This window comes from Nematolebias whitei, chromosome 1 (genome assembly GCF_014905685.2).
Source record: "Nematolebias whitei isolate Nwh7 chromosome 1, NemWhi1, whole genome shotgun sequence".
Taxonomy (NCBI): Eukaryota; Metazoa; Chordata; class Actinopteri; order Cyprinodontiformes; family Rivulidae; genus Nematolebias; species Nematolebias whitei.
Window position 1 is genome coordinate 27,107,994 of NC_056498.1, and position 22,137 is coordinate 27,130,130.

Consider the following 22,137-nt stretch of genomic DNA (forward strand, 5'->3'; position numbering starts at 1 on the left):
CAAGTCTAGGCTTAGATGTCAAAGTGTACACTTGGATAAATAGACCTCAAAGTATAGTATAGTAATGTCATATTGGCATCAACGTCTATGCAAAGAGGTTAAATAATGTTTAGGCTAGGATGTGAATTATACGTGATGTAGACAACAGCTGTGTTTGGTATCAAATAGGCATCAACATCCAGGTTTCGATGTCAATAGACTCTAATTTAGACATATTTGAGTCTATGGACATTTTAGATTTTGTTTAAATGTCTTTTTAACCCCCCCAAAAACTGATCAGTGGATCACAACAAAAATACCTCAAAACTCTCCAGTTTATCTCAGCTTTTTAATGCAATACTAGTACTTCCCATTTTCAGCAAAATAAGTTGTTGCTGTCTTGAAAACCTATTCTCCCATATGCCACTTCTCAAATATAAAATGAAGTAATCCAATAGACTAAAACTGTTTTGTCTTTTTTTCTGGTTACCAGAGGATTCAGAACACAACAGACACCCTGCTGAATTTGACTGGACGAAACATGACGGACTTCTTGGTCAAGACCTTTGAGCACTTTGGTAAAAAAAGGTAAAACACTTGAAATGTCAATGCTGAAATAGAGCTTTTGGAATGTGCTTTATAATTATTTTTTTTTCCTGTTAGGTACTTTGGGTAGTAAATGGTGTGCCACACGTGACACAAAAATTAAAGGGGTAACAGCAGTGCAAAGTGAGAAAGGACCCAACTTTGTAATGGTGCAACTTGGTTCCTTTTGTAATTTTAAAACCATAAGCTAGGTCTCTTGGATGTATTGTTAGATATTTTGCTTAATGTATATGGTCAGAGCTTCAATTCAATTCAGTTCCAAAATACTTCATTAATTCCAAACGGAAATTAACTATTGTTGTAAACATTTCATTGAGATGTTATAGATACTGATGGCTATAGACAGGAAAGATATCTTGTAAAGCTCCGTCCCACAGTGGATCTGAAAAAACTGTCCGCATATGCCATCCAATCTATCCACGCAGACTCTGCTGGCCTCTCGGTTCCCCCGGGCTGCAAAACTGCCTGAATGCTGGGCAGAATGCCTCCCAGAGCGATGGACACTCCTTCCAGCAGCCTCCTGAACTCTTCATTGCCACGGACAGCTGGCTGCAGGTGCCTGGGGACGATTTCAGCCTCTCTGCTATCACGGGCCACGTTTTCTGCCAGTTCCAGGATCTCGGTGGTCAGACACTCGAGCACAGCTGGCAGGGAGACAAGAATGCATCCACAGCGCCTCTTTTTCAACTCATTTGAAATTTGGGGCTGTAGTTGAGATATTATGTAAGCTTTTGAGATGTTAATCAGCTGCTCCCGGTGGCAAAAAAAAACACCTTGTTGTTTTGGTTACACATCGTAACAAATGTCCAAGCATCTGATACCAGAGGAAACACTAATCCAAAAAAAAAAAAGTGATTTACATCCAGAAAAAAAAGGAATTAAAGTTTCCAAAAGCAAAATCTCCAAACATGCAGCCACCTTTAAGGCTCCAGTATACTGCCGCGTACGTCCGTTCATGCGTACGTACGCATGTACTGTACACAGAGGGTTCAGTCATTAAACTCCAGCGTACACCACGAGCAGCTACACAGCAGCTTCGCAGACAAGGGGCGTTTACCTTCGGGACAAATTCAGGTCGCCGATTGGTCATTTGCTGACACGCCTACTGGATTGATTGACAGGTCAGAAAAAAGAAAAAAAGCGAGCGCTGGCAGCCTCAGCTGCAGCGATGTTCTGTGTTTATATGTTGTTAATTAAAAGATCTAAAAAAAAAAAACAGGGAGCGCTGGCTCTACAGCCCACACATCAGACCAGCACACCAGGAAATCTCCTGACCCTCCCGCAGCCACGCTGGACCTGAGTTTAATTCGCTTGTGACAAATTCCTTAATTTCTCACCATTTCAGTCATGACATCAACGGAGGAGGAAGAGATCACTTGCCTCTTGGCAAAAAAACTAAAGAAAAGGCCAGATCAGAGACGAAGAAGGGGAATTTAATACATTGGTGTCGCATACAAAACAGTCTGTCGCTGGGCAGTTTATTGTGCGACACCGCGTATGTGGTCGTAAAAATTTGAGCTTTGCACGGACATGCCCTGGGGGGTACGCACATACTTCTGCGTACGTACCTCTGCGTATGGATGTACACGGCAGTATACTGGGGGCTTTAGAGGCGCAGTTCTAGAACTTCTCTAGAACATGTCAACTTCTAGAGCTTCTACTTACACGTAGAAGACTTTCAAACAATATAACCCACAGCTACACAACATGAACCTAACCTGTACAATAGTTTCAAGATGCACTCCATACTAGATTCCTGCTCTTTTTCCCAAGACATAAAGGGAGACATAAAGTGCTACCTTCTTATATCTCTTCCCACATGCCATGCCGTCAGTGCTGTTACAACATGCACTCTCAGTCCATCATTACCTGCAGCGTTCCCTCAGTGCAGACTGAACTTGGCAAAAAGGCCTTTTCCTACTCAGCTCCTGCAACCTGGAACACCTTGCAACAGGAACTGAAGTTGCCCACCCTAATTTCTTTAAGGGGTTTCAAACATTTGATAATGGCAATAGAAAAATCAAAGCAAATATGTCCTAGTTTTTAGTATTTTACCGTTTTACAGCACGCTGATTTATTATTTTATACACTACTCTTATTTTAACTGCATTTTTACTGTAGTTTATTGTTCTCATTGTCTACTGTTTTCTTGTCTGCACTTTATATATTCTGTCTGGAACAACTTGTTTAAATAATGGTTGAATGAATAAACTGATACTGTGGTGTAACTGGGTTTCAAAATGTTCATACTGCACCAGTTTGTCTTTGGCTGGAGTTATATTGTCCTACTTCCATCTTCTTCTTGCTCTTGTGACTTCAGGTATGGAGGGATCTCTGTTGGAGCAATCAACTCACAAGTCCGACTGACCGAAGCAGGGATCCAAGAAGTTTTGAGGGATTTAAAAGATCTATTCAATTCCTCTCAGGTATGTAGCAAATACGGACACTAGCAGATCCAATCATGTTACTACTGCTGAGTCATGTATAGTTTGGTACATCTGAGTTTAAAACCCCAGGGGTTAGTTTATGTATTGCTCCACTGCTGCAGTTTTACCAGCTATTTAAATTGAACAAGAATCACTTTTGATAACTTCCAGACTTCTATCAAGTTGAGTTTTTCCCTTAAAATTTCAAGTTGTAAATTTAAACATCTCTTACTTGCAAACATAAGAAGGCGAAAAACAGCTTATGCTACTTTTTAGTGTTGGCACAAGTGTTCTTTTGGACACAAACCAATAAAACTTTGACATGAAAGGTTGGTTTTGGACATGTAACAATCTTTTTATTAACCCCTAATGTTATATGATTTATTTCAGTGGAGTGGTACTTACTTGAAATGCTTTTGCAATAGACCTCTTGGTTTTTGCTTAGGTTTTTCGAGTGTATTTTAGACATCTACAGTGCTTTTTTAAAAACGTATTCCTCACAAAGTTAAACTAAAGATCCCACGGGGAACAATTTTTGGTTAAGTCCTTTTTTGCTCTTAGTTTGACAACAATTCGGATGTGTTGTAGTATTGGCATTCGAATGTATGCTGATGACACAGCTATTTGCCGGTCAGGTAAAACTTGTTTTGTTGTTGCAGAAAATACCTCAAACTTAGAATAAAGTATATGCATGGATTGATGCTTTATGTATTTCTAAAATAATAAAATCTGTCTGCATTTTTATATAAAAAAAAAAATCAGAATCCTCATTTATTAGAATTTAGGACAACACTCTTAAACGGATAATGAAGATTTATAGTACTGACTATAGATGATTAAAAAAGATCATCATGATCGATAATCCAGGAAAAAAATCCAACAAAGTTCAGTCCGGTCATCTTGACAGTTTCTTTTTTTGTTGTTGTTCGAGATGTTTCGTCCTTCATCCAAAGGACTTTTTCAGTCCGAAGAGCCACAAGAGTCCCACAAGCAGCACACCCACATAGTGGACCAACCAGTTTGCTGGTGATAAGATGGTTCCTGGGGCCTGCCCTCTCCTCCATCGACTCTTCTGAGGCAGCCATATCCAAAGTGGTTCAAAACATCAAAGTTTATGCTCAATAATCCAGGTAGAAAATCCAAAAAATTATGATATTTTTGGATTTTTTTAATGTTTTTGAACCACTTTGGATATGGATGCCTCAGATGAGTCGATTGAGGATCGGGCAGGCCCCAGAAACCATCTTATCACCAGCAAACTGGTTGGTCCACTATGTGGGTGTGCTGCTTGTGGGACTCAGTTTGTTGTGGCTCCTTGGACTGATGAAGTCCTTTGGATCAAGATAAAATGTCTCAACAAAAACAAAAAGAAACAGTCCAGATGACCTGACTGAACTTTGTTAGATGATTAAAACAGGTTTCCCAAGGTTTTTTTTTTTCACAACATAGCTACAGAGACTAGAAGTAGAAAGTTATTTTTTATTTTCTTCATAATGATGTTAACATAACTTATTCTCAGAATAATGAGCCAAAAATCAGTCAGGTGTGTAGTGAAGTTTGGTTTAAATTGTGTCTACTTAAGTCGGAATAATAAGTGACTTAAAGAACAAAACCTGTCTCCATTTTTTTAATAAACAGGTCAGTGTTCAGTGCAGTAGATCAAGAGCAAGTACTGGTTTTGAGCTTCAAATTTCTACCTTTTTCGTGTGTTTAAATTTCTATAATTTGATCAATCAGTAACCTAAAACTGACTAAATGGAGTTCTTTCAAAGACAAGTTAGGAAAAAAAAAATAACCGAAATGTTATAAATGAATAGGGAATGATTAAATTAATAAATTAAAGTGAAAGTGTAATCACAGGGGACCTTGTATTCACTGTTAAAGGTTTAAACAAGTTCTGCAAAGCAGAGAAATATTTCAGAATCTTTTCAAAGCTGCAGCTCACAGAAAGTCATCGAGTTCATCCTTCCAGATTAAAAACCTGCATTCTTTTTCCATCTAGTTTTGTATCCCGGATGCAAGGGCTCCTATTTGTTGTGAACCTTTTCACCTCGCCTAATTGAAGGGCAATCAGAAACTAAAATCGGTGGGAAAGGATTTAAATTGTTCAAATCCATTTTCGTGTCTCCTTAGCAACAGGCTACAAATGTTTGTTTCGTTGCTTTGCAAGAATTCAGATATCCAAATCTTCAGATACTCCAAGTAATGCATTGACTTGTTTTCACCAACACATAGCTTGTTTTTCTCAAAGGAACGTCCCGTTTTGCAAAATAAATGAAGCCATGTTTGTCTGGAACCGCTCACGATATCAAGATGATCAAAATGTTGTTTATAAAGCTAGGAATCTGAAAGTTTATTTTGCCAAAATATGATTTAATCTGTAATTTGATGTGATGGGTCACATTTATCTGTACATGTATGTGTTTTTCTAAGTACAAATAGTTTTGGTTATTTGAAGTGGGGTTTTGTGAAGAAGTCAACATTCAATGTCTTACCTGTTGTAGAATGACCTTGGTTTGAATAAATGGAGTTTAATTCTGACTGGATTGGCAAACTAATGTCTAGTTCATGTGAGGCCAAGACCAAAGTGTCTCTCCAAGCTGCCCAGAAATTACACTATTGCTCTAAACTGATGTCCTTCAAAACGCCATCTATAAGTAAGATAGTTGTTTCTTTATCATGAGGTTCCACAGAACCTCAGTGTAAACGATCATATTAAGTGCTGTGCTTTTTGAACCTCTTCTCATTTGTCCGTTCTTCTTGTCTCAGTCTTTTATCCTTCAGCGTGTCTCTTTCTGGCAAACACTCATTAACATTTCAAATGTTGGACGTTCATCTACTTTGAGATCAGTATGTTGCTCTGCCCCTCAGGCAACTCCCGCCTCGTCCCTACCCATGCTCCCCTCTGTGTCTCCTGGATCTCGATGCTAATGTGACTTTAATTTGAGCAGCAGAAATGATGTAACCCTAATGGCCGGGCATTAGCCGTCCCAGCTCTGCAGTCCTTGTTATTAACATCCTACACTGTCCTTGGGAGATTTCTGACTCTGCTGCTGCTGCTGCTCTGTAGGCATTGTGATGTGAGATGGTAACTGGAAATAGGTAGCTTGTTTTTTTTGTTTGTTTGTTTTTTGCGCTTCAAGCCGTTGTTGATGAGATGGAAGTGGGCACTGAAATGTTTGTCTAATTGCATTTCCCGTGTCTATCAGGTAGAAATGGAGTTATGTGGAGCAAGAGGTGATGGGAATGGCAGGAACCACAGAGGCTGAGTGCTGAAAATGATATGATTAGGCTACAAAAGGCGCCGAGATGAAAATGATGTCACAGTCTGATTGTTTGTGTGCATGTGTTGCTTTAGCAAAATCTCATGGGCTTGATGGTTCAGAAAGTAGTCACTGGATGAATATCTACAACCGAGTCACTTTTGGAGTCAACCCAATTCAAGATGGCTGCCACAGCTGAATTACCTTAGCCAACTCAAGAATAGCTATAACTCAGTCAATTTTACAGCCATTGAGCTAAAATTTGGTGTGGTAGTATAGCTGAGAGTCATTCTCAACACAAACTCCAAGCACTAAGGGATTTTGCGATATAGCATGTGATCTCACTGATGAGGTTGTAACGCCATTCTTTCTCAAAATAAGATATTATTCTAAACTCTGGCATTGAAGATGGTGGGGCTATACATCCAATTAAGAATGATTAGGATTTAATTTCCAGAAATGTATTTGTCAACTTTTTAAGCAACATTTTCCCATTCCTCTTCTTCTTTCAGCTGTTCCCTCTTCAGGTGTTTCCACAGCGAGTCATCCTCCTCCATCTCACTCTGTCCTCTTCATCCTCTGTTCTCACTCCCATCTAACTCCATGTCCTCTCTAACTGCATCCATATATCTCCTCTTTGTCTTTTTCCTGGCAGCTGCTTTTCTATCATCCTTCTACCAATATACCCACTGTCCCTCCTCTGGACATGTCCAAACCATCTCAGTCTGGTCTCTCTAACTTTATCTCCCAGTTGTTCAACCTGTGCTGTACCTCTGATGATCTCATTCCTAATCTTATCTGTCCTTGTCACTCCCAAGGAGAACCTCAACATCATTTCTGCCACTTCCAGTTCTTTTTTCCATCATTTTCTCAATGCCACTTTCTCCAGACCATACAACATAGCTGGTCTCACCACTGTTTTCTAAACTTTTCCATTGACCTTTGATGCCACCCTTTTGTCGCAAATTACTCCTGAAACTTTTCTCCGTCCACTCCGTCCTGCCTGGACTCTCTTCTTCTTCTAAAGTAACCTTTTCAGAACTTCAGCATTTGATGAACTTGAACTACGTCCTTGCAGGTTTAACAGGGTTGAGTCAGGTCCTCTGGACGGATTCTTCTTTGTTGAAACATTTCAAAATACTCCAAAAGACATCTTCAGTCTGAGGAGTTCTAATAAACTCAGTCTTATAAGAAGCACCTTCTCATAGTGGATCGACCAATTTGCTGCTGACAGCTAAACTAGTTGTTCACATGCAAAAAGGAGGACCATCTGCCTAACGAACGATTGTTAGTACCATGATGGCCGTTTGCTATTCACAGAGAGCTGAGTGACATTTGCAATAACAACATTGTAAGAGGGGGATAGTTGAACATGGAGGCCTTAGCCCTTCTGGCCTGCAGATGAGTGTAGACTGCAGAATCCTGGCCTAATGATGTTGCTCTTCTGTGCTGGATCATCCTTTTGGCCAGTGGTTGTTTAGTTTCCCCGATGTATGACTGATCACAGCCCGCCTTGCACTTAAGAGCATTCACAATATTACTCAGTTTGTGCCAGGGGACGGGATCTTTGGGATGAACCAGTTTAGGGTGATGGTCCTCTTTTTGCATGTTACAACTAGGGATGTGTGATATGGCATAAAATTCACATCCTGATATTTATTGTGATGAGTGGCGGTAATAATATATATCATGATATGATTTTGGTATAAAACTTGCAATAGGAATGAAAAAAAAGCATAAGGTGTCCTATTGCCATCACTTATTTTGAAAACTGCTATACCACAAAATAATCTCAATCAGGAAAATTCCACTATTAGGTCCAGAGTGTTTTTAAATAAAAACAAATCAAGTATTAGGCTTCTTTCTTATAGTGCAAAACAGTGCTAAAGATATCAAATGTAGTTTTAGCCATATGTTTTAAACAAAATAATATGTTGTTAACTCTTAATTGTTTCCTGTCTTTCTTCTCCCTTAAGAAATGAACAGCAACGATCAGCATTTTACATTTGAAAAAGTGCACACTGAAAACACTTAAGAAAACTCAAATTCAAAATCTCGCTGCCATTTGTTAGAGTCTAAAGATTGTTGTCCTACAACACTAGCTAGTCCACAGTCTCTGGCTTTAACAGAGACCGGTAGCATGAAACAATGTTGCCACCAGTGCTAAGCTCTTTCTGAAGGAGCACTCGTGGCTGGAATGCAAAGTTATTTCTTGGCCAGCCTTGCCATTCTTGGAAAATTAGCCTGGTGCAGTCTCCCCCTGTCCAGTGGGTCAGTTTCTGACATATGAAAGTTTGGCTTCAAAAGCAAAGGGGGGGTTCCTCCAGTGGGCATCTCCTTCCGCTTTAAAGAGAGCTGACACAAAATGGTAACCAGTTTCCTCTGTGGCTTTGACCAAGCAGGGTCTCACAGTAAAATCACACAACACAGTGTTCTTTTCACAGATCAGAGAGCAGGTTTAATCCTTTTTTTTAGCACAAAAACACTCTCTAAAGCTGACCAACACATACTTTAACTTTCAATGGAACACAGCATTTTGCGTATGCTTTCGAATACGGCAACAGTACGGCAAGCTGGCCGTAGTTAGCTTGTAGCTTTGCAACTTCGCTCTAGAAGAAAACAGACTTAACTCCATTTGCGCAGTTTTCACCTCAAAAAAACGTAACGGTTAAATCTTACAACTCTGATTTTACATCAGACACAGCATTACCGCGGTTAACTGGTAGAATACAATCTCTATCATAAGCTAAATATCTATAGTTTCTACCGTGTACCGTATATCTCACACATTCCTAGTTTTTTGGCTGCCACCATCAAACTGGTTGATCCACTATGAGAAGGTGCTGCTTATAAGACTGAGTTTGCTTGCAGCTCCTCAGATTAATGTACTTTGGATAAAAGACGAAACATTTCAATAAGAAGAATCCATCCAGAGGTCCTAACTCTGAGATTAGGACCTCATCCAGAGGTCTAACCAAGCTTCTACAAATCAAATCCCTCCTACAAGTCAATCCTCAGTTAATCACAGCTTCTCTTTTTCTCCATTCTCAGTCAGTGAGGTCAATAAACTGTTAATTTCTTAAGGCTGGCTGCTCACATCATCACAGTCCCTGTGACCCACATCTTCAATCTCTCCATAAGACAAAACTCCATCCCAGACACTTGGAAAACAGCCTTTGTTCTTCCTTTGCTGAAGGGAGGTGACCCCACATCACTGAACAACTATCGACCAATCTCTAAACTCTGCATTTTAGCCAAGGTTCTAGAAAAACTGATAAACTCTCAAATCAAAAATTACCTGGACTCATTTAACATCTTACCTCCACATCAATCTGGTTTCAGGAAACAACACAGCACAACGACTGCTTCACTGAAGGTTCTTAATGACGTTGTTGAAGCACTGGATGCTAAGGATTATTGTGCTGCACTTTTCTTAGACCTGTCTAAAGCTTTTGACACTGTGGATCATAACATCTTGTGTCATAAACTCTCAGAAATCGGTTTCTCAGATCACACCATTGGTTGGTTCTCTAACTATCTTTCAGACCGGAGGCAATGTGTTCAACATAATGGTACTTCCTCCAGTTATTTAACATTCAATAATGGTGTACCACAAGGCTCAGTCTTAGGACCCACCCTCTTTACAATCTACATACATAATGTAGGTAAAAACATCCCTAATGCATCCATACATTTCTATGCTGACGACACAGTTGTTTATTGTCGAGCTAAAACAGTTGCTAAGGCTTTCCAGCTTCTGAAATCTGCATTTAACTACATCCAGACTGATTTGTTTCACCTCAAACTTGTCCTAAATGCCGAAAAAACCAAAGGGATGCTTTTTTCAAATAGGAAGTTGGTACCAGCAGTTCTTCCTCCGATTTTATCCTCAAATGGTGTCCCCATTGAGTTTGTTGATTCCTATAAATATTTGGGTATCTTGGTCGACTCACATCTTTCTTTTAAGCTCCATGTGGAAAACTTGGTAAAGAAACTGAAAGTTAAACTGGGTTTCTTTTTCAGAAACAAATCCTGTCTAACCCTGAATGCTAGAAAACGCCTTGTATCTGTGACTTTCCTTCCCTCAATTGATTTTGGTGATATTATTTACATGAACGCTCCTTCAAGAACCCTGCAGATGTTGGATGCTGTCTATCATGGTGCACTAAGATTCATAACTGGCTGTGATTATCGTACCCACCACTGCACCCTGTATTCATTGGTTAACTGGACATCATTAACTTCACGCAGACTCTCTCACTGGTACATTTTCATCTTTAAATCACTTCTTGGTCTGCTGCCTTCATACATCTCCTCCTACATGTCTCTGCGTGAGTGCAGCTACGGAGTGCGCTCTCAGGACATTATTACCTGCAGTGTTCCCTCAGTGAGGACTGAACTAGGCAAAAGGGCCTTCTCCTACTCCGCTCCTGTTTCCTGGAATATCTTACAAAAAGATTTGAAGCTCTCGACCTTGACCTCTCTAAGTGGCTTTAAGAATCTGTTGGACTCCTGGCAGGGACCAATGCAGACATGTTCCTGTTTTTAGTTTTATACATTTGTCTTAGAATCTAGCTGTTTTTTTTTTTTTTTTTTTTTTTTTTTTTTTTTGTTCCTTTTTTTTTTTTACCCTTCTTTTTTTTTAGAAAAAAAAAAAAAAAACTGTAGTATGAGTTTTTATAACTGCTTATTGTTGTTGCTGTTGTCCATTGTTGTCATCTTTCTTTGTTGAAATCAGGTCTCTCTTGTAAATGAGTCCTCGAGGCTCAATGGGATTTACCTGTATAAATAAAGGTTGATTGATAACTCAGCCTTGTTAGATTTATCTACCTGAATTATTCGGCATGCATCAGGGCTTCCTGGCATGTTGTTCTTCTCCCAGACACTCACATATGTTAAGGCCCATTAGACCAGTGACCTCGGCAAGAATACAAGCCAAGACGAGTCGCTGCGCACTCGAGTGGCCATGTCCTGAGCTTCGGTACCAAGAAGGTCCGTGAGGCCAAACCAGACTTGTCATCGTCGCTCTTGAATTTGTTAAAGGATTAGACAGCTGCTGGCCCACTTCTCATCTTGTTTCAGCCATCGCTAATCTTCAGGAAAGCTGCCTCTTCTCTACTTGGCATGATTCAAACCCGAGAGAAGTTTAAAAAAAGCTAAAGCAAAATACAATAAAGATTGTCTTGTTTTGGCTGCGAGGCGCATCACAGACGAGAGTGGGAGTCTTGTTCCTGGCTCCGTGTATGAATAGACCTGGAACAGAGAGAATGTTATTCAGCACAAATATTCCTGTCAGCGTAGATTTTTGGAGCTCTTTCTTTTATCCTTTCTCAATGCTGTGATGTGGAAGGAGATGAGGAGTTCATGTTGTGTTACAGAAATAATGTGTAAACATTTTCTTGAGCTGTGCAAGCAGGCTGAATGTAAAGAAGGGCAAACAAAAGTACACTGAATACTGAAAGTATTCCCTTTCTGAGGCTGTCACATGGGCAGTGATGTTCAAAAGATTTAGAGAAAACTGACATTACCAAAGTCAGTTAAATAACCATACCATCTATCTTTTTTTATTTTTGGATTTACCCTGACACCTGCAGTGACACAAAGTTTTTTTCTAACAGTGCATTTTCAATTGTGGGCATTTATATTCTCGACAAAACACCATCTGATTATCCTCAGCATCTTTTTGCCGTTGTAGTTTGTTTTGAAAGAATTATAAAATGAAAACTGTGGTCACAGGTGAGCTCATTTTTACAGTCAGAATATAAGCATTCTCCTTCAGGTTGATCTTTTGGACACGATAAAGGAAGGAAATCGAGAAGTGCTGACTCACTTGGCTGAAATTTGCCAAAGAAACTGAAACCAAGTTGCTCAATTGAATAAAAAGCAGAACACTAGCTAAAAGCTAAAAGAAACATAATGTAAAAAAAAAAAAATCTTAGCTAAAATACCAAAAGGCTAGCTAAATGCTAAAAGTAGCTAAATGTTAATGAAAAGCTAAATGTAACAAAAGATTAGTTCAAAGCCAAAAGTAGCACTTCATCACTCTGAGGCCTGCCAACAGAATCTGTTGTATTAAATAGCACCGACATGCTTCAAACCAGTCTGCTGTGGAATTCCCAGAAACTGATTTTACACGGGCAGAATGGAGGACCATCAGTCTAAAACAATGGATCATTAGTACATAACAATCAAATGTTATAGGCAAAATGGCCGCCTACTACTCACCAAACCAGCCTGAGGACAACCTGGCCAAAATGGTTAAAAAGAAAATAGTACGAAACTGTTCAGATGACATGATTAAATTTTTTTTGTGATTTGTTTACCTGGATGATTGAGAGTCCTTTTTCTTTTTCTAGCATACTTGTGGCTAAAATCAGCAAAAGATTATGTAAAAGTGGCAAAATTGTAGCTAGAAAGTAAATAATAGCTAAATGTTGCAAAAGCGTAACTAAAAGCTAAAAGTTGCAAAAGGTTATCTAAAAGCCGCAAACATTTAGCTTAAAGCTAAAAGTAACAAGTAGTTAGCTGAAAGGTAAATGTAACAAAACAGTAGCTAGAAACTAAAAGTAGCAAATCACAAGCTAAATGTTTCAAAATAAATGTTGCTTAAAAGATATAACGCTTGTTAAAATCTAAAAGGTAGTAAAATACGGCTAGAAACTAAAAGTAGCAAATCACAAGCTAAATGTATCAAAATCAATGTTGCATAAAAATTAAAATGCTAGCTAAAATCTATAGTAAAATATGTCTAGAAGCTGAAAGAAGCAAATTGCCAGCTGAATGTGGCAAAAGGCTAGCTAAAATCTCAAAGTAGCAGAACAGGCTTTTAAATTGTAGCTAAAATACCAAAAGGCTAGCTAAATGCCAAAAGTAACAAAGGACTACTGGGGTAGTTAAAAGCTAAAAGTGGCAAACTGATAGCCAAAAGTAGCATACTTATGTCTAAAATCAGCAAAAGCTGTTTTGCTTAAATCTTACAGTAACAAAGAGTTAGCTAAAAAGGTAAATGTAACAAAACAGTAGCTAGAAACTAAAATGAACAAATCACAAGCTAAATGCGTCAAAATAAATGTTGCCTAAAAGCTATAACGCTAGTTAACAACAAAGTCCATGCTCAATAATCCAGGTATAAAATCCAACGTTTTTCAGTCAGGTCGCTTTAACAATAGTTAAAATCTAAAGGTAGTAAAATATGGCTAGATACTGAAAGAAGCAAATTGCAAGCTAAATGCAGCAAAAGGCTAGCTAAAATCTCAAAGTAGCTGAACACGCTTCGGATTTAAAAAATAAAAGATTACCTGGTGTGTTTGCCTAAAAATGCCCATCCCTAACAGTTTCAGTGGAGGGAGGTGTCTCTTTGTCGTCCATTCTCTCCACTTTGTGTAGTCTCAGATGTGAGTTTGCAACTGAGCACACTCGACGTTCTTGGGATGCTTTTCTTGATTTCTCTCCTCTTGTTTTTTTCCCCCCCACTTCCCACCACTCTCACCAGTTGTCATCGACACTATGCCTCCTCAGACACCCCCCTCCCCCCGTCTCACTTCCGTACTTCGTTTCTGACGAAGGCAGAGTCCAACAGGAGGTCCATTTGCATTTATATCACACATGTAATGTCCTCAGCGCTCTTACAGCTGGGCTGAGCAGCGTGGTATCAACATGCCACTTTGGAAGTCGCACGCCTGTCATCCCGGGCCCTCATTCCAAGGCTCATTTCACACGGTGCACGAGAGGAGCAGCCTCTAATGCAACCTGTCCAGACTACTTTCTCGCCACAATATGCATCTCCTCACCTTGCAGCAAAAAGCACAGACACTTAGCAAATGTTTTTTTTTTAACACCCGCCGCCCAAGACGATGGAGGTGGGTAACTTTTTAGGCCCGAGCAGGGAAGCGCTGCGAAGGCCTATTGTAATTGTTCTGTTCATTAGGCCAGAGCAGCAATTTTTCCGTCAAATTAATTGGCCTTTTGGGGGCCTTAACATATCCCAAAACTCACCAAATTTGGCGGACGCATCAGGACTGCTGAAAAATTACGCATTTTAAAGGCGTTGCTTAAATCACAACAGAAACGGCTCAAGAGCGCCACCTGGAAATTTCAAAATACCCTCCACATTAACCTTAGTTTGTTGTAGAAGCATGAAATTTGGTACACTTGTCCAATTCCCCAAAATGCACGGAAAACATTCTGGCACCCATGGTGTATGATAAACTGGTAGGCGGCCATTTTGGAATGCTTTCCCAAATTTCACACCTTTTTGATGGTTTACAGCCTCTGCATTTGAACAAACTCCTCCTAGGGATTTCACTCAATCGGTTTCAAACTTGGCCATTTTGTTCAAAAGGCATGGGGGACGAAAAGTTATCTAAACAGTGCGTTTCGGAGCATGCTGAAGGGGCGGGGGCGGGGCCAGACCTCAAAGTTTGACATCTCGCCATGAAAAACGAAACGCTAATAGCTCCTACACGAAAATTGACTGAAACATCAAACCTTCAGTGATCGATCCACATCCCCTGCAAGACTTAATGGTCAAGTCATGACATCACTTAAGCCACACCCCCTGACAACAGGAAGTGTAAATTTTTACGTTGAACAGTCCCTATCTCACCCCTGTAACGTAATCAGAATGATAGTGTGTCCAGTGACCGAAGGCATGTTGGTGTAACTTGCTTTCCAACACTGACAGTTTTGGGTGGAGCATGTGGGCGGCGCGGTGTGGCGAAGTAAGACGTAACGCCGTCGCCATACGTTTGGCTCTAAATTCCACAGATTTGAGCCGAGGTGCACCAAAATCACTATGATCGATCATTATACACCCCTTGAACAGGAATCTACGATAAGTGGCCAATAGCTTCCACAGCGCTATATGGAATATACCCTAGAATAATTTAAAACCTCAGCCCCAAGCCAATTTATGACCAATAATTCTGAAACTCTATGAACATCTGTATCTTTTCAGGACCTATGAAAAAGTCTCTTGTAGCCCTGGTTCAAACTCAACAGGACGTCGGCCATTTTGGGTCAAAGGGTAATTTTTGGGCGTTTCTAATTGCGAGTTTTAACAAACACCTCCTAGGGATTTTGATGGATTGCCTTGAAACTTGGTTAATATGTCCTTAACACATTGGGGAGTAAAAGTTATCAAAAGCTTGTGTTTTCGTATATGTTAAAGGGGCATTGCCAGGCCTCAAAGTTGCACTTCACGCCATAAATTTCCAAATGCTATAACTTTCACAATGAAAGACCGAATTGCACCAAACTTGGCATGACTCATCCCTGTCAGATGCCCAACGATCCACTGTTGTCATATTTTGAGGTCATCAAAGCCCCGCCCCCTCAGAACAGGAAGTCACTTTTTTTAATTTGGAAAGCTCCCTCCCTGACATCCTTGACCTAATCAGGATGATCCTGTTTTAGAAGACATTTAACAAGTTGTTCTGACTTGCTTTAAAGCGCAAACCATTTTCGTTGGAGAATGTAAAAGGTAAATGGACTGTACTTATATAGCGCCTTTCTATTTTATTTCAAGATTCTCAAAGCGCTTTACACCACAATCTGTGTCCTCATTTACCCATTCATACAGCACTCTACTAGATCTCTACAAAGCTAATTGAACAAATCATTCTAATGAGGCTAATCAGTGCTTTAGATCACATTCATATACTGATGGGACACACATCAGAGGCTATGAGAGGTTCAGTGTCTTGCCCAGAGACACTTCAGCATGTGACTGCTGGTGGATTCGAACCCCCAACTCTCGTATTGGAGGACGACTGCTCTAACCACTCAGCCACAGCCGCCCGCTGTGGGCGTGACGACGTGACAAATTCAGAAGTGACGCTGTTGCAATACGTTTGGCTATAAATTCCACAGATTTGAACCGAGGTGCACCAAAATCAGTATGATCAATCATTATCCACCCTTTGAACAGGAATCCATGATAAGTGGCCAATAGCCTCCACAGCACCACCTATATTATTCCTACAGTTATATCTCAGTGATACATCATCCGATCTGAACCAGATTTATGGTGCGTCATCAGTGAGCATGTCTAGACACATTGACGTTGTGGTTTAGCATATGACTCAAGTTTGCCCCCTAGATTATTCCAACAGTTATAGCTCATTAATACATCATCCAATCTGCACCAGATTTATTGTACATTATAAGTGAGCATTTCTAGACACATTGGTATTGTTGTTTAACATTTGACTCGAGTGCACCCCTAGATTATTCCAAAAGTTATATCTCAGTGATACATCATCCGATCTGAACCAGATTTGTTGGCGTAATCAGTGAGCATTTGGATACACATTGGCAATGTTCTTTAACATTTGACTCCAGTGCACCCCCTAGAGTTTTCTAACAGTTATATCTCAGTAATACATGATCTGATCTGAAACTAATTTTTGATGCATGATAAGTGAGCACTTCTAGACACATTGGTATTGTTGTTTAACTTTTGACTCCAGTGCACCCCCTAGATTATTCCAACAGTCATATCTCAGTGATACATCATCGTATCTGCGCCTGATTTTTTTTTTTTTTTTTTGCTTCATCAGTGAGCACTTCGCGACACATTGGTATTGTTGATTCATGACATCACTTAAGCCCCATCCACTCAGAGAAGAAACTGTTGATTATTGGGTGACTCTTCCAGCTTAGCCCTGTGTAAGATATGACTGAAACTGTAACTGTTGATTACCACGACATGTTGAAAAGCATAAAGGAAGTGCTCGTTAAACATTCACAACAAAACAGGAAGTCACAATTACTCCTGTCTGGAAGGTTGGATTTCATGTATACTTGTAAGACCTGGAGCTGGACTAGTACTGACATGGACAGAAGGCAATGTCAAAGATTCAGGAAATGCACCTCGTGGTGAACGCGTGCGGGATTGGCACAAGGGCGTTCGCGATAGTGACTGGGTGGAGTGGCTGGAGCTTGCGCGGTCGCCGTATGGCTGGCGCTGCACTTTGCCGCGAGGGCCTTGAATGCTGCTTGCAGCTTTTATTTATTTATTTATTTTTGCTTTGTTTGTCTAAACCAGATGGATTTTAAAGGAACTTTCAAAAAATAATCATTAGATGAACCTGGTTAAAGATGGCTGCCACAACCAACTGACCGTAGAGAGCATAAATTCAAATTCAATTTAATTCAATTTGTTTAAATAGCGCCAAGTCACAAGAGAAGTTGTCTCAGGGCACTGAACAGAAACATTCATATATATAAAAAGTAAGTTAATAACACTATTTATCTGAGCAGCATACTGCTTTGAGTTTAACTTCATCACAGTCTCCCATCCTAAGAGAGCACAAATGCAACAGTGGGAAGGAAAAACTCCCTCATGAGGAAGAAACCTTTAGCAGAATCGGGCTCAGGACAAGTGGTCATCTACTTCAACTGGCTGGGTTTGAGAGGAACAGGAAGGAGGAATGAGGATACACAATGGCAGGTCGAGAATCACATGTTAAGAAAGAATAATTACAAATCCAAACAATTAATTTGATGGAATAAGGTCAATTTGTCCTCCAGTAGTCTTAGGTTTATAGCAGCATAGGATAACGAATAGGTCAGAAAACCAAGCTGACTAACTATAGGATTTATCAAAAAGGAAAGTCTTACGCCTAGTTTTAAAACTGGGCAATGTGTCAGCCTCACGGACAGAAACTGCAAGTTGGTTCCACAAGAGAGGAGCCTGATAAATGAAAGATCTTCCTCCCATTTTGCTTTTGGAAACTCTAGGAACTGCAAGTAAGCCTGCAGTCTGAGAGTGAAGTGCTCAGTTTGGAAAATATGGAACAATAAAATCTCAAATATAAGATGGAGCTAGGTTGTTGAGAGCTTTGTAGATTAGAAGAAGGATTATGACTTCAATTCTGGATTTGACCGGGAGCCAATGGAGAGAAGCTAAAACTGGAGAGATATGATCTCTCCTACTAACTCCAGTTAAGAATCTGGCAGCAGCGTTTTGGATCAACTGAAGACTTTTTGAAGAAGTGTTTGGACACCCAGATAGCAAACCATTGCAATAGTCCAGTATAGATGTGACAAATGTATGAACCAGTTTTTCTGCATCAATTTTAGATAAGATGTTTCTAATTTTAGCGATATTACGCAGGTGGAAGAAGGCGGTTCTGTAACGTTTTTAATCTGGGGGATAAAATACATGTCCTGATCAAAAATAACACCAAGATTTTTAACATTAGAGCTGGAGGACAGATTAATGCCATCCAAGGAGGGTGAAAGACTGAAAAAATTATTCCTAAAATATTCAGGTCCAAAAACCAAAACCTCAGTCTTGTCTGTGTTCAAAAGCAGAAACTTTAGGGTCATCCAGGTTTTTATGTCTTTAAGACATGCATGTAGTCTAAGTAACTGATTGGATTAATTGGGTTTAATGGAGAAATGTAGCTGTGTATCATCAGCATAACAATGACAATTTATCCCATGCTGTTTAATAACTTTACCTAATGGAAGTGTATACAAGGTAAAGAGTATTGGTCCAAGCACTGAACCTTGAGGAACTCCATGACTAATGTGACAAATGCATGAACCAATTTTTCTGCGTCATTTTTAGATAAGATGTTTCTAATTGTAGCGATATTATGCAGGTGGAAGAAACATGGCTATACTGTAACTCAGTCAACTTGACAGATATTGAGCTAGTATCTGATGTGGTGGAAGCTGAGAGTCATTTAGTCTTTGAGTGCAGTTTAAGCGTAATGTTATTTTTACAGTTTGACAAGAAACAGTTTTTTTTTTTGTTAATTGTCACCATAAGATGATCTTAGTTTATTCATCTGGGATGAAAGGCGTTGGATGAAGCCTGTAATTAATTTCTGTCTTTTTACAAACACTCTGCGACCTCCACCATTTGATTGGTTCAATGAGTAGTTAAACAATTGCTGGTAACTCTCTTGCTCCTCATGATTTTAATTATTTTGTACTATTTAATAAAACAGAAATGTCATACGAGGGGAAAAAGAAGCCAAAAAAAAAGTAGTTTTTTTTTTTTTTTCTTCTTGAACTCTGAGGAAAATAAGTGGCTCAGCACTCCCAGATGCTCTCCACAAGTCTTAATTCTTGTCTCCCTCTGCTTCATGCTTTGCATTTCAAAGAGCACTGGTGCTTTTCCAAGGGTATCCAATTAAGTCACTAACTCAGGATTGTTTTTTTCCCCCCTTCTCCCTCTTGTTTTCTCCCAACTTTGTTAGGATAACGTTACTGATCAGACGTTCCAGAGGGCTGAGACGCTGTTGAAGAAGCTGGGAACCAGGGACAATGTCAAGGTGTTGTATTAATTGTCTCAAACGGTTTCATCCAGCTGAATAGGATGAAAGTGTTCAGGGTGGGAGAGGTGAAATTAGCTTGGAATTTAAAGGCAGTAGCTGTTTTGATTAAAGGAAAATGGAACACAGAGGCGGTGAAACACAAACGTAAAACCTTTCTGCTTATCCTTCTGGGCAAATTACCTACTCATGAAGTGGGATGCCACAACTTTCTAATTAATAATTATGCATCCTAGAGAGATACTTCAAGATCGTTTGAAGTGGGGTTCTGTGAAAAGAAAATTAACAGAAATATCTTAACTGTTCTAGATAGCTTGGGTTCAAGTTTAACTCGGTGGTCAGTGCTGCGGGCTTCTAATCCTGAGGCCAAAGTCTTGAGCCCAGGTATCTGGAAGGTTATCCGGGGGTTCTTGTTCCGATTTCAACCGAATGGCAGCATAAGAAGAGCGCCCCTCCTTAAAGATTTTAATAAAACTCCTGCAACCTATTCTAACTACTCACAGACTTTACTGCAAGATAGCAAGCGCAGGACAGGATGGAAACAAGAGAGAGAAACTAGAAAAATGCTCCAGACACGTCTGACGGTGATGACGAACCGCAGCACATGGATAGCTATGCTAACACTAAAGACGGACCCGGAAAATCAAAAAGTAACAAAAACTCCAAAGTTAATCTTGAAATTATCCTTCGTGAAATACAAGAATTTCCAAAACAAGAATTTACAAGAAAACAAACAACATCTAGATTTTTTTTAAGAGAGGACATTAACAAAGCGAACCAACAAATTGAGGAAGCCGAAGAGCGCATCGTGGCTGCGGAAGCGTAGCTAGACACGGTCGAGCTAGCAGTGAGAAACATGCTAAAAACACTGACTCAAAACGAAGACAAGCTGGTTGACCAAGAAGCATGAGCGAGGAGAAAGAATATACGGATTTTCAATGTACCGGAGAACATAGAACAAGGCAAATGGATGATTGAATATGTAGAAAAACTCCTTCGAGAGAAACTGATTCTTCCTGACTCCTACGAACTCAGCATAGAAAGGGCGCATAGAGCTCTAGCGCCAAAACCAATGGGAGCAGCAAAGCCAAGATCGATCGTAGTACAATTCCTGCCGTACCGTACAAAGGAGGAAATACTGAGAAAAGCATGGGAGAAGAAGGAAATCTACGTCAACAACCAGAGGGTATACTTCGACCATGACTACCCTACCGCAATTCTAAATTGCCGCAAATAATACAACGAAGCAAAACAGGTGCTGAGGGAGAAGAAGATCCGTTTCCAGACTCCATACCCAGCAAAGCTCCGCATCTTCTACAAGGATGAAACACGCCTATTCCAAACTGCACACAATGCTACAAAGGACATGAATGACCGAGGATTTACAGTCTAGGTGATCCCACCGCGTCAAGACCTGATGAAGCTGCTGGAGGGGGAACCATGGCGCGTCGCCGGGAGAGAAAGGAGCATCCACCAGGAGCAGCCCACCGGACAAACTGGCGCTATATCCAGACTGCAGGCTTTCAGAAGACAGCCCCCAGAATGAAAGAGCAGCGAAAACACCTTTGAGTAAACATATTCTCTGTTTCCTCACATTTCAGCAGTTATCAGGAGGACCAGGACCTTTAAAAGGTATGGACACTTATTCTAGGTTGCCATGGAGGGTCCTTCCTCTATTACCATTGGTTAAGGACTTCCCTCCAAGTTCTGACCCCAACCCAGGTCAGAGCCATAAGGAAATGATCTTGTGTAAAGCCACATACACTTGAAAATGAACCATGCTTATTTGTCATAGCTTTGGTTAAGCTATACCAGCAAATTTTGTCTATGAGGTGTGCTATGCAAAATGTTGATGTCAATATCTGATCAAAATTTTAAATAAAAAAAATTTAAAAAAGGAAGGTTATCCGGTGTGAAACAAATTCAAAATCTTTTGGGAGTTACTCACTGTGGTGACATCTGAGGAAGGGAGCAGCCGAAATTTAAAAAAGCCTGTTGTAGCTAGCAAAGTTAAGTCAGGTCGTAGATGTTTTTTTTTTTTTTGTTGTCGTCGTTGAAACGTTTCGTCTTCATCCAAAGGACTTCATCAGTCCGAGAAGCCACAACTCAGTCCCATAAAAGGCTTACTCACATAGTGGGGCAACCAGTTTGCTAGTGATAAGATGGTATCTGGAGTCCGCCCTCTCCTCCGTGGACTCCTCTGAGGCAGCCATAGCCAAAGTCAAACATCAAAGTTCATGCTCAATAATCCAGGTAAAAAAAATCCAACAAAGTTCAGTCATTAAGAACTTTGATGCTTGTCTAATACTTTGTGTTAGGAAACCACAAAAGCAATGTATATATCCTGTATAATTTTATCTTGATCTTCTCAGTATTAAACTTCAGTCATATCTTCAAAACATTAATTACCTAAATGAAATTTAAAACAATGACCAAAAAAAAATGAACTAAATTGTTTTGGGTAAATCTTTAGCCATACTCAGAATTATTTTCTTTGTATTTTCAAACATCAACCATTTGAACATGTTTGCTACCTAGTGGTGGATCGTGGGTATTTCATCATTTTTACTCAAA

At 39.9% G+C, this 22,137-nt stretch overlaps 1 protein-coding gene across 1 annotated transcript in view; it reads left to right on the forward strand.

Moving 5' to 3' along the window:
• LOC119426037 (phospholipid-transporting ATPase ABCA1-like) overlaps positions 1–22,137 on the forward strand; it is a 302,913-nt gene that overhangs the window by 184,809 nt on the left and 95,967 nt on the right. The window contains exons 31-33 of the mRNA XM_037693947.1: positions 475–567; positions 2,906–3,011; positions 19,489–19,563. Coding sequence (XP_037549875.1) covers positions 475–567; positions 2,906–3,011; positions 19,489–19,563 — 274 coding nt within the window. The remainder of the gene's footprint in view (positions 1–474; positions 568–2,905; positions 3,012–19,488; positions 19,564–22,137) is intronic.